The 11844-nt window shown below is 59.1% G+C and overlaps 1 protein-coding gene across 1 annotated transcript in view; it reads left to right on the top strand.

Moving 5' to 3' along the window:
* The window catches only part of LOC140468494 (thrombospondin type-1 domain-containing protein 4-like), a 37002-nt gene that overhangs the window by 5452 nt on the left and 19706 nt on the right, over nt 1-11844 (top strand). The window contains 1 exon segment of the mRNA XM_072564574.1: nt 3844-3895. Within this exon segment, the coding sequence (XP_072420675.1) occupies nt 3844-3895 (52 nt within the window).

Raw genomic sequence — 11844 nt, 5'->3', positions numbered from 1 at the left:
CACCCTAAACCTATGCCCCTCTAGTTCTGGACTCCCCCCACCCCAGGGAAAAGACCTTGTCTATTTATCCTATCCATGCCTCTCATAATTTTGTAAACCTCTATAAGGTCACCCCTCAGCCTCCGACGCTCCAGGGAAAACAGCCCCGGCCTGTTCAGCCTCCCCCTGTAGCTCAAACCCTACTGTCCTGGTAAAGAGTGCTGGGCCTTAGTGACCCCCCCACCTCCCCACTTTCCACCCCCCCCCCCCTCCGGCCTCACTGCTCTCCTCGAGTTTGCCGGCCAGGTAATGTGGGTTGTTGATAAAGGGGAACACGTGTACATATTGTATCTGGATTTTCAGGAGGCATTTGATAAGTTGCCAGATCAAGGGTCATTGTGGAGGTTTTGGAATACTCGTTCAATTCTGGTCTCCTCCCTATCGGAAGGATGGTGTGAAACTTGAAAGGGTTTAGAAAAGATCTGCAAGGATGTTGCCAGGGTTGGAGGGTTTGAGCTATTGGCTGGGGCTGTTTTCCTGGTGTGTCGGAGGCTGAGGGGTGACCTTATAGAGGTTTACAAAATTATAAGGGGCATGGATAGGGTAAATAGGCAAAGTCTTTTCCCTGGGGTAGGGGAGTCCAGAACTAGAGGGCATAGGTTAGGGTGAGAGGGGAAAGGGACCTAAAGGGCAACATTTTCACCCAGAGGGTGGTACGTGTATGGAATGAGCTGCCAGAGGATGTGGTGGAGGCTGGTGCAATGACAGCATTTAAATGGCGTCTGGATGGGGACAGGAATAGGAAGGGTTTGGAGGGATAGGGGTGAAGTGCTGGTAAATGGGATGAGATGAGTTCAGGCCATCTGGTCGGCATGGCCGCGTTGGAGCGAAGGGTCTGATTCTGTGCCGCACGGCTCGGTGACTCTGTGAGAGCTCAGGATGTTGGTGGGGGGGGGTGACGTGCTGGCCTGGATTAAATCTGGCTTGGCTAATGGGAAGCAAAAAGTAGGTAGGAGTATGTCAATTTCTGGATAGCACGATATGAGTTGGGGGGGGGGGGGGCACAGGGATTCAGGACTGGGGGCTCTTACTTTTTATCCTTTATATTGATGACATGTCGAAGGGATGGACGGTGCAGCTGTGAAATTTGCTGACAACCCAAAGTTAGGGAAGTTGTGAAACGGGTGCGTTGGGGGCTACAGAGAGTGAAGTGGCCAAGGAGTCAGCACCGTGCCAGTTTTAGCAGGATGTTATTGATCGGCAGAGCTCAGAGGCAGACCCCTGCTCGGGAGTTTCGAAGCTCCCACGTCTGGTTTTCTGCCACCATTTGAGTTCATACCATGCCACTTGCTGAGGGTGCCCACAGTGTTTGTTGCTGGTGTGGTTGGGTAGGGCCCAGTCAGCTTCTCCCTCCTCCCCTCTGGGCTCAGAGGCCAGCACGCCACCCTCCGAGGCTCAGGGTCGTGGGTTGGACGCAGACTGACAGACCCAAGCCAGCGCCCGTCAGGGGGGTCAATGCTGAGGGAGTGAGCGCCGAAGGGAGGTCAGTGCTGAGGGAGCACCACGCTGTCAGAAGGTCAATGCCAAGGCAGCAGGCATTGTCAGAGGGTCAGTACTGAGGGAGTGGGCACTGTCGGAGGGTCAGTACTGAGGGAGTGGGCACTGTCGGAGGGTCAGTACTGAGGGAGTGGGCACTGTCGGAGGGTCAGTACTGAGGGAGTGCGTACTGTCGGAGGGTCAGTACTGAGGGAGTGGGCACTGTCAGAGGGTCAGTACTGAGGGAGTGGGCACTGTCGGAGGGTCAGTGCTGAGGGAGTGGGCACTGTCGGGGGGTCAGTGCTGAGGGAGTGGGCACTGTCAGAGGGTCAGCACTGAGGAAGTGGGCACTGTAAGAGGGTCAGTGCTGAGGAAGTGGGCACTATAACAGGGGCAGTTCTGAGGGAGTGGACACTGTCAGAGGGTCAGTGCTGAGGGAGTGGGCACTGTCGGAGGGTCAGTGCTGAGGGAGTGGGCACTGTCAGAGAGTCAGTGCTGAGGGAGTGGGCACTGTCAGAGGGTCAGTGCTGAGGGAGTGGGCACTGTCAGAGGGTCAGTGCTGAGGAAGTGGGCACTGTCGGTGGGTCAGCGCTGAGGGAGTGGGCACTGTCGGAGGGTCAGTGCTGAGGGAGTGGGCACTGTCAGAGGGTCAGTGCTGAGGGAGTGGGCACTGTCAGAGGGTCAGTGCTGAGGAAGTGGGCACTGTCGGTGGGTCAGCGCTGAGGGAGTGGGCCCTGTCAGAGGGTCAGTTCTGAGGGAGTGGGCACTGTCGGAGGGTCAGTGCTGAGGGAGTGGGCACTGTCGGAGGGTCAGTGCTGAGGAGTGGGCACTGTCGGTGGGTCAGTGCTGAGGGAGTGGGCCCTGTCGGTGGGTCAGTGCTGAGGGAGTGGGCCCTGTCGGTGGGTCAGCGCTGAGGGAGTGGGCACTGTCGGAGGGTCAGCGCTGAGGGAGTGGGCCCTGTCGGAGGGTCAGTGCTGAGGGAGTGGGCCCTGTCGGAGGGTCAGCGCTGAGGGAGTGGGCACTGTCGGAGGGTCAGCGCTGAGGGAGTGGGCACTGTCAGAGGGTCAGTGCTGAGGGAGTGCAGCACTGTCGGAGGGTCAGCGCTGAGGGAGTGGGCACTGTCAGAGGGTCAGTGCTGAGGAAGTGGGCACTGTCGGAGGGTCAGCGCTGAGGGAGTGGGCACTGTCGGAGGGTCAGCGCTGAGGGAGTGGGCACTGTCAGAGGGTCAGTGCTGAGGGAGTGCAGCACTGTCGGAGGGTCAGCGCTGAGGGAGTGGGCCCTGTCGGGGGGTCAGTGCTGAGGAAGTGGGCACTGTCGGTGGGTCAGCGCTGAGGGAGTGGGCCCTGTCGGAGGGTCAGCGCTGAGGGAGTGGGCCCTGTCGGGGGGTCAGTGCTGAGGAAGTGGGCACTGTCGGTGGGTCAGCGCTGAGGGAGTGGGCCCTGTCGGTGGGTCAGCGCTGCGGAGTGGGCCCTGTCGGGGGGTGAGTGCTGAGGAAGTGGGCACTGTCGGTGGGTCAGCGCTGAGGGAGTGGGCACTGTCGGAGGGTCAGTGCTGAGGGAGTGGGCACTGTCGGAGGGTCAGTGCTGAGGGAGTGGGCACTGTCGGTGGGTCAGCGCTGAGGGAGAGGGCCCTGTCGGTGGGTCAGCGCTGAGGGAGAGGGCCCTGTCGGTGGGTCAGCGCTGAGGGAGAGGGCCCTGTCGGTGGGTCAGCGCTGAGGGAGTGGGCACTGTCGGTGGGTCAGCGCTGAGGGAGAGGGCCCTGTCGGTGGGTCAGCGCTGAGGGAGAGGGCCCTGTCGGTGGGTCAGCGCTGAGGGAGTACTGCACCATCTCTTAGTCCCAGCATTTACCCTTTCCAAAGATGGCCAGCTCAGACTGGGGCAACGAGGTATCCAACAGACTTTGCGATGAGTTACAAATCACACAACACCAGGTTATAGTCCAACAGGTTTAATCGGAAACTCCTTCATCAGGCGATTTCGGAGCGTCGTTCCGAAAGCTAGCGTGCTTCCAATTAAACCTGTTGGACTATAACCTGGTGTTGTGTGATTTTTAACTCTGTCCACCCCTGTCCGACACTGGCATCTCCAAATCAAGACCTTGTGATAGCAGGAATGGGCTGGACACCCTTCATCTCTCCTGTGCCAGGAAGCTCTGGGAGCACAGGCACTCGTGTACAACGCTGTGTAGTTGGCATTGTCCCTGGACTCTCACAGCCCGTTGTATCCTGTTAGTTTTTCTCACAGCCTTACTGCCAAGCTCTGTGGGCTGGGAAGCAGCTGGGAATGTAAACACGCCCTTGTTATTAATTTTCTCACTCTGTTTATCCAGTGGGACAGAGATGACTTCAGTCCGGGAAAAACCTCAGAGACATGTGTGTCCCGTAAAGGCTGACAGCAATTGGGAAGCAGACAGGCCCTTTGCAACCCCCCCCCCCCCCCTCGGCCTTACTCAGGACTGGCCCTGACTCTCGACAAGGGTCACAGGTCATTCTCAGGGGTGGGGTCAGCAGGGAGGGAGCTGAGGGGAGGGGAGGGTTCCCCAGAGATGTCCCCGGCAGGATTTAGGAGAGATTTTATTCACATCTTCTGGTTTATCCTTTCTCCCGATTCTTCCTCCAGGGCGGTTAGACATTGACACCGTCGCTGGGGTCTGTGACCACGTGTAGGGCCGGACTGGGTACAAATGGCAGATGTACTCCCTCAGCACTGACCCCCTCCGACAGGGCCCACTCCCTCAGCACTGACCCCCCCCGACAGGGCCCACTCCCTCAGCACTGACCCTCCGACAGGGCCCACTCCCTCAGCACTGACCCTCCGACAGGGCCCACTCCCTCAGCACTGACCCGCCGACAGTGCCCACTCCCTCAGTACTGACCCTCCGACAGGGCCCACTCCCTCAGCACTGACCCCCCGACAGGGCCCACTCCCTCAGCACTGACCCTCCGACAGGGCCCACTCACTCAGCACTGACCCTCCGACAGGGCCGACTCCCTCAGCACTGACCCTCCGACAGGGCCCACTCCCTCAGCACTGACCCTCCGACAGGGCCCACTCCCTCAGCACTGACCCCCTGACAGGGCCCACTCCCTCAGCACTGACCCTCCGACAGGGCCCACTCCCTCAGCACTGACCCTCCGACAGGGCCCACTCCCTCAGCACTGACCCTCCGACAGGGCCCACTCCCTCAGCACTGACCCCCTCCGACAGGGCCCACTCCCTCAGGACTGACCCACCGACAGGGCCCACTCCCTCAGCACTGACCCTCCGACAGGGCCCACTCCCTCAGCGCTGACCCTCGGACAGTGCCCGCTCCCTCAGCGCTGACCCTACGACAGTGCCCGCTCCCTCAGCGCTGACCCTCCGACAGTGCCCGCTCCCTCTGCACTGACCCTCCTACAGTGTCCACTCCCTCAGCACTGACCCTCCGACAGTGCCCACTCCCCCAGCACTGACCCTGGGATTATCGGGACGTTTACTGAGGGACAGCTGTAATAATGTGGGGTTAGAGGCTCCTGCTGCAGTCTCCAGCTGTTTTACTGAGAGTTTGCGATCGAGTGTGTTTATTTTTCAAGATCTGCAGTGAGATGATGACACAGATGGAACAAATAGATTTTTTTTTATGAGAGAGGGACAGAGTGAAAGGGAGACCGAGACAGAGGGAGAGAATAGACATGTACCAGATGGCAGTGTTCCTATCTGAATGGGTTCTGCCAAACACAGCCGCAGATTTAGTGGGAGGCTGTGAGAATTGAGATGTGAGTGTGAGCTGTGTGTGGGGTCTGATGTCTGAGGGAGGCCTCGTCAAACTATCACATCATGGCAAAACGAGACTTGTAAACCCCGACTTCCCTCCCCTCTGCGTTATCCTGCACCAGCCCCGAGCCAGGTAACAGTTTCTGCGGTTTCTGCGCATTCTCTCCCCTGTCAGTGTCCCCATTATCCACACTGCCCCCTGTCAGTGTCCCCTTTATCCACACTGCCCCCTGTCAGTGTCCCCTTAATCCACACTGCCCCTCTGTCAGTGTCCCCTTAATCCACACTGCCCCCCTGTCAGTGTCCCCTTTATCCACAGTGACCCACCCTGTCAGTGTTCCCTTTATCCACACTGCCCCACCCTGTCAGTGTCCCCTTTATCCACACTACCCCACCCTGTCAGTGTCCCCTTTATCCACACTGCCCCACCCTGTCAGTGTCCCCTTTATCCACACTGCCCCCCTGTCAGTGTCCCCTTTATCCACACTGCCCCCTGTCAGTGTCCCCTTTATCCACACTGCCCCCCTGTCAGTGTCCCCTTTATCCACACTGCCCCCCCCTGTCAGTGTCCCCTTTATCCACACTGCCCCCCCCCTGTCAGTGTCCCCTTTATCCACACTGCCCCCTGTCAGTGTCCCCTTTATCCACACTGCCCCACCCTGTCAGTGTCCCCTTTATCCACAGTGACCCACCCTGTCAGTGTCCCCTTTATCCACACTGCCCTCTGTCAGTGTCCCCTTTATCCACACTGCCCCCCTGTCAGTGTCCCCTTTATCCACACTGCCCCCCCACCCTGTCAGTGTCCCCTTATCCACAGTGCCCCACCCTGTCAGTGTCCCCGTTATCCACACTGCCCCACCCTGTCAGTGTCCCCGTTATCCACACTGCCCCACCCTGTCAGTGTCCCCTTTATCCACACTGCCCCCCCCCCTGTCAGTGTCCCCTTTATCCACACTGCCCCCCTGTCAGTGTCCCCTTTATCCACACTGCCCCCCCCACCCTGTCAGTGTCCCCTTTATCCACACTGCCCCACCCTGTCAGTGTCCCCTTTATCCACACTGCCCCACCCTGTCAGTGTCCCCGTTATCCACACTGCCCCACCCTGTCAGTGTCCCCTTTATCCACACTGACCCACACTGTCAGTGTCCCCTTTATCCACACTGCCCCCCCCCTGTCAGTGTCCCCTTTATTCACACTGCCCCACCCTGTCAGTGTCCCCTTTATCCACAGTGACCCACCCTGTCAGTGTCCCCTTTATCCACAGTGACCCACCCTGTCAGTGTCCTCTTTATCCACACTGCCCCACCCTGTCAGTGTCCCCGTTATCCACACTGACCCCCCTGTCAGTGTCCCCTTTATCCACACTGACACCCCCTGTCAGTGTCCCCTTTATCCACACTGCCCCCCCCTGTCAGTGTCCCCTTTATCCACACTGCCCCCCTGTCAGTGTCCCCTTTATCCACACTGCCCCCCTGTCAGTGTCCCCTTTATCCACACTGCCCCACCCTGTCAGTGTCCCCTTTATCCACACTGCCCCCCCCTGTCAGTGTCCCCTTTATCCACACTGACCCCCTGTCAGTGTCCCCTTTATCCACACTGCCCCACCCTGTCAGTGTCCCCGTTATCCACACTGCCCCCCCCGTCAGTGTCCCCTTTATCCACACTGCCCCACCCTGTCAGTGTCCCCTTTATCCACAGTGACCCACCCTGTCAGTGTCCTCTTTATCCACACTGCCCCACCCTGTCAGTGTCCCCGTTATCCACACTGACCCCCCTGTCAGTGTCCCCTTTATCCACACTGACACCCCCTGTCAGTGTCCCCTTTATCCACACTGCCCCCCCCTGTCAGTGTCCCCTTTATCCACACTGCCCCCCCTGTCAGTGTCCCCTTTATCCACACTGACTCCCTGTCAGTGTCCCCTTTATCCACACTGCCCCCCCCTGTCAGTGTCCCCTTTATCCACACTGCCCCCCCCTGTCAGTGTCCCCTTTATCCACACTGACTCCCTGTCAGTGTCCCCTTTATCCACACTGCCCCACCCTGTCAGTGTCCCCTTTATCCACACTGCCCCCCCCTGTCAGTGTCCCCTTTATCCACACTGCCCCCCCTGTCAGTGTCCCCTTTATCCACACTGCCCCCCCCGTCAGTGTCCCCTTTATCCACACTGCCCCCCCCCTGTCAGTGTCCCCTTTATCCACACTGCCCCCCCTGTCAGTGTCCCCTTTATCCACACTGCCCCCTGTCAGTGTCCCCTTTATCCACACTGCCCCACCCTGTCAGTGTCCCCTTTATCCACACTGACTCCCTGTCAGTGTCCCCTTTATCCACACTGACCCCCCTGTCAGTGTCCCCTTTATCCACACTGACCCCCCTGTCAGTGTCCCCTTTATCCACACTGCCCCACCCTGTCAGTGTCCCCTTTAGCCACACTGACCCACCCTGTCAGTGTCCCCGTTATCCACACTGCCCCACCCTGTCAGTGTCCCCTTTATCCACACTGCCCCCGGTCAGTGTCCCCTTTATCCACACTGCCCCCCCCTGTCAGTGTCCCCTTTATCCACACTGCCCCCCCCTGTCAGTGTCCCCTTTATCCACACTGACTCCCTGTCAGTTTCCCCTTTATCCACACTGCCCCACCCTGTCAGTGTCCCCCTTTATCCACACTGCCCCCCTGTCAGTGTCCCCTTTATCCACACTGCCCCCCTGTCAGTGTCCCCTTTATCCACACTGCCCCCCTGTCAGTGTCCCCTTTATCCACACTGCCCCACCCTGTCAGTGTCCCCTTTAACCAAACTGACCCCCTGTCAGTGTCCCCTTTATCCACACTGCCCCCCTGTCAGTGTCCCCTTTATCCACACTGCCCCCCTGTCAGTGTCCCCTTTATCCACACTGCCCCCTGTCAGTGTCCCCTTTATCCACACTGCCCTACCCTGTCAGTGCCCCCTTTATCCACACTGCCCCCCCCCCTGTCAGTGCCCCCTTTATCCACACTGACCCCCCTGTCAGTGTCCCCTTTATCCACACTGCCCCCCTGTCAGTGTCCCCTTTATCCACACTGCCCCCCTGTCAGTGTCCCCTTTATCCACACTGACCCCCCCTGTCAGTGTCCCCTTTATCCACACTGACCCCCCCTGTCAGTGTCCCCTTTATCCACACTGCCCCCCTGTCAGTGTCCCCTTTATCCACACTGCCCCACCCTGTCAGTGTCCCCTTTATCCACACTGCCCTCTGTCAGTGTCCCCTTTATCCACAGTGCCCCTCTGTCAGTGTCCCCTTTATGCACACTGCCCTCTGTCAGTGTCCCCTTTATCCACACTGCCCCCCTGTCAGTGTCCCCTTTATCCACACTGCCCCCCTGTCAGTGCCCCCTTTATCCACACTGCCCCCCTGTCAGTGTCCCCTTTATCCACACTGCCCCCCTGTCAGTGTCCCCTTTATCCACACTGCCCCCCTGTCAGTGTCCCCTTTATCCACACTGCCCCCTGTCAGTGTCCCCTTTATCCACACTGCCCCACCCTGTCAGTGCCCCCTTTATCCACACTGCCCCCCTGTCAGTGTCCCCTTTATCCACACTGCCCCCCCCTGTCAGTGTCCCCTTTATCCACACTGCCCCCTGTCAGTGTCCCCTTTATCCACACTGCCACCCCCTGTCAGTGTCCCCTTTATCCACACTGCCACCCCCTGTCAGTGTCCCCTTTATTAACACTGCACCCCCCTGTCAGTGACCCTTTATCCACACTGCCCCCCCCCCGTCAGTGTCCCCTTTATCCACACTGCCCCCCCCGTCAGTGTCCCCTTTATCCACACTGACCCCCTGTCAGTGTCCCCTTTATCCACACTGCCCCCCCACCCTGTCAGTGTCCCCTTTATCCACACTGCCCCACCCTGTCAGTGTCCGCTTTATCCACACTGCCCCACCCTGTCAGTGTCCCCTTTATCCACACTGCCCCCTGTCAGTGTCCCCTTTATCCACACTGCCCCACCCTGTCAGTGTCCCCTTTATCCACACTGACCCCCTGTCAGTGTCCCCTTTATCCACACTGCCCCACCCTGTCAGTGTCCCCTTTATCCACACTGCCCCACCCTGTCAGTGTCCCCTTTATCCACACTGCCCTCTGTCAGTGTCCCCTTTATCCACACTGCCCCACCCTGTCAGTGTCCCCTTTATCCACACTGCCCCCCTGTCAGTGTCCCCTTTATCCATACTGCCCCCCCTGTCAGTGTCCCCTTTATCCACACTGCCCCCTGTCAGTGTCCCCTTTATCCACACTGCCACCCCCTGTCAGTGTCCCCTTTATCCACACTGCCACCCCCTGTCAGTGTCCCCTTTATCCACACTGCCCCCCCCTGTCAGTGTCCCCTTTATCCACACTGCCCCCCCCTGTCAGTGTCCCCTTTATCCACACTGCCCCCCCCCTGTCAGTGTCCCCTTTATCCACACTGCCCCCCCCGTCAGTGTCCCCTTTATCCACACTGACCCCCTGTCAGTGTCCCCTTTATCCACACTGCCCCCCCACCCTGTCAGTGTCCCCTTTATCCACACTGCCCCACCCTGTCAGTGTCCCCTTTATCCACACTGCCCCACCCTGTCAGTGTCCCCTTTATCCACACTGCCCCCCCTGTCAGTGTCCCCTTTATCCACACTGCCCCACCCTGTCAGTGTCCCCTTTATCCACACTGACCCCCTGTCAGTGTCCCCTTTATCCACACTGCCCCACCCTGTCAGTGTCCCCTTTATCCACACTGCCCCCCTGTCAGTGTCCCCTTTATCCACACTGCCCCCCTGTCAGTGTCCCCTTTATCCACACTGCCCCACCCTGTCAGTCTCCCCTTTATCCACACTGCCCCCCCACCCTGTCAGTGTCCCCTTTATCCACACTGCCCCACCCTGTCAGTGTCCCCTTTATCCACACTGCCCCACCCTGTCAGTGTCCCCTTTATCCACACTGCCCCACCCTGTCAGTGTCCCCTTTATCCACACTGCCCCCCCCGTCTGTGTCCCCTTTATCCACACTGCCCCACCCTGTCAGTGTCCCCTTTATCCACACTGCCCCCCCCTGTCAGTGTCCCCTTTATCCACACTGCCCCACCCTGTCAGTGTCCCCATTATCCACACTGCCACCCTGTCAGTGTCCCCTTTATCCACACTGACCCCCTGTCAGTGTCCCCTTTATCCACACTGACCCACCCTGTCAGTGTCCCCTTTATCCACACTGCCCCCCCACCCTGTCAGTGTCCCCTTTATCCACACTGCCCCACCCTGTCAGTGTCCCCTTTATCCACACTGCCCCACCCTGTCAGTGTCCCCTTTATCCACACTGCCCCACCCTGTCAGTGTCCCCTTTATCCACACTGCCCCCCCCGTCTGTGTCCCCTTTATCCACACTGCCCCACCCTGTCAGTGTCCCCTTTATCCACACTGCCCCCCCCTGTCAGTGTCCCCTTTATCCACACTGCCCCACCCTGTCAGTGTCCCCATTATCCACACTGCCCCACCCTGTCAGTGTCCCCTTTATCCACACTGACCCCCTGTCAGTGTCCCCTTTATCCACACTGACCCACCCTGTCAGTGTCCCCTTTATCCACACTGCCCCCTGTCAGTGTCCCCTTTATCCACACTGACCCCCTGTCAGTGTCCCCTTAATCCACACTGCCCCACCCTGTCAGTGTCCCCATTATCCACACTGCCCCCCCCACCCTGTCAGTGTCCCCTTTATCCACACTACCCCACCCTGTCAGTGTCCCCTTTATCCACACTGACCCACCCTGTCAGTGTCTCCTTTATCCACACTGACCCACCCTGTCAGTGTCCCCTTTATCCACACTGCCCCCCCCCTGTCAGTGTCCCCTTTATCCACACTGCCCCCCTGTCAGTGTCCCCTTTATCCACACTGCCCCACCCTGTCAGTGTCTCCTTTATCCACACTGCCCCCCTGTCAGTGTCCCCTTTATCCACACTGCCCCCCTGTCAGTGTCCCCTTTATCCACACTGCCCCACCTTGTCAGTGTCCCCTTTATCCACACTGACCCACCCTGTCAGTGTCCCCTTTATCCACACTGACCCCCCCTGTCAGTGTCCCCTTTATCCACACTGCCCCCCTGTCAGTGTCCCCTTTATCCACACTGACCCACCCTGTCAGTGTCCCCTTTATCCACACTGCCCCACCCTGTCAGTGTCCCCATTATCCACACTGCCCCCCTGTCATTTTCCCTTTATCCACACTGCCCCCCTGTCAGTGTCCCCTTTATCCACACTGCCCCCCTGTCAGTGTCCCCTTTATCCACACTGCCCCCTGTCAGTGTCCCCTTTATCCACACTGCCCCACCCTGTCAGTGTCCCCTTTATCCACACTGCCCCCTGTCAGTGTCCCCTTTATCCACACTGCCCCCTGTCAGTGTCCCCTTTATCCACACTGACCCACCCTGTCAGTGTCCCCTTTATCCACACTGCCCCCCCCTGTCAGTGTCCCCTTTATCCACACTGCCCCCTGTCAGTGTCCCCTTTATCCACACTGCCCCCTGTCAGTGTCCCCTTTATCCACACTGCCCCCTGTCAGTGTCCCCTTTATCCACACT

Source organism: Chiloscyllium punctatum, chromosome 47, assembly GCF_047496795.1.
Source record: "Chiloscyllium punctatum isolate Juve2018m chromosome 47, sChiPun1.3, whole genome shotgun sequence".
NCBI lineage: Eukaryota > Metazoa > Chordata > Chondrichthyes > Orectolobiformes > Hemiscylliidae > Chiloscyllium > Chiloscyllium punctatum.
Note: the sequence above shows the minus strand (reverse complement) of the source record. Positions and strands in the feature narration are given on the sequence as shown.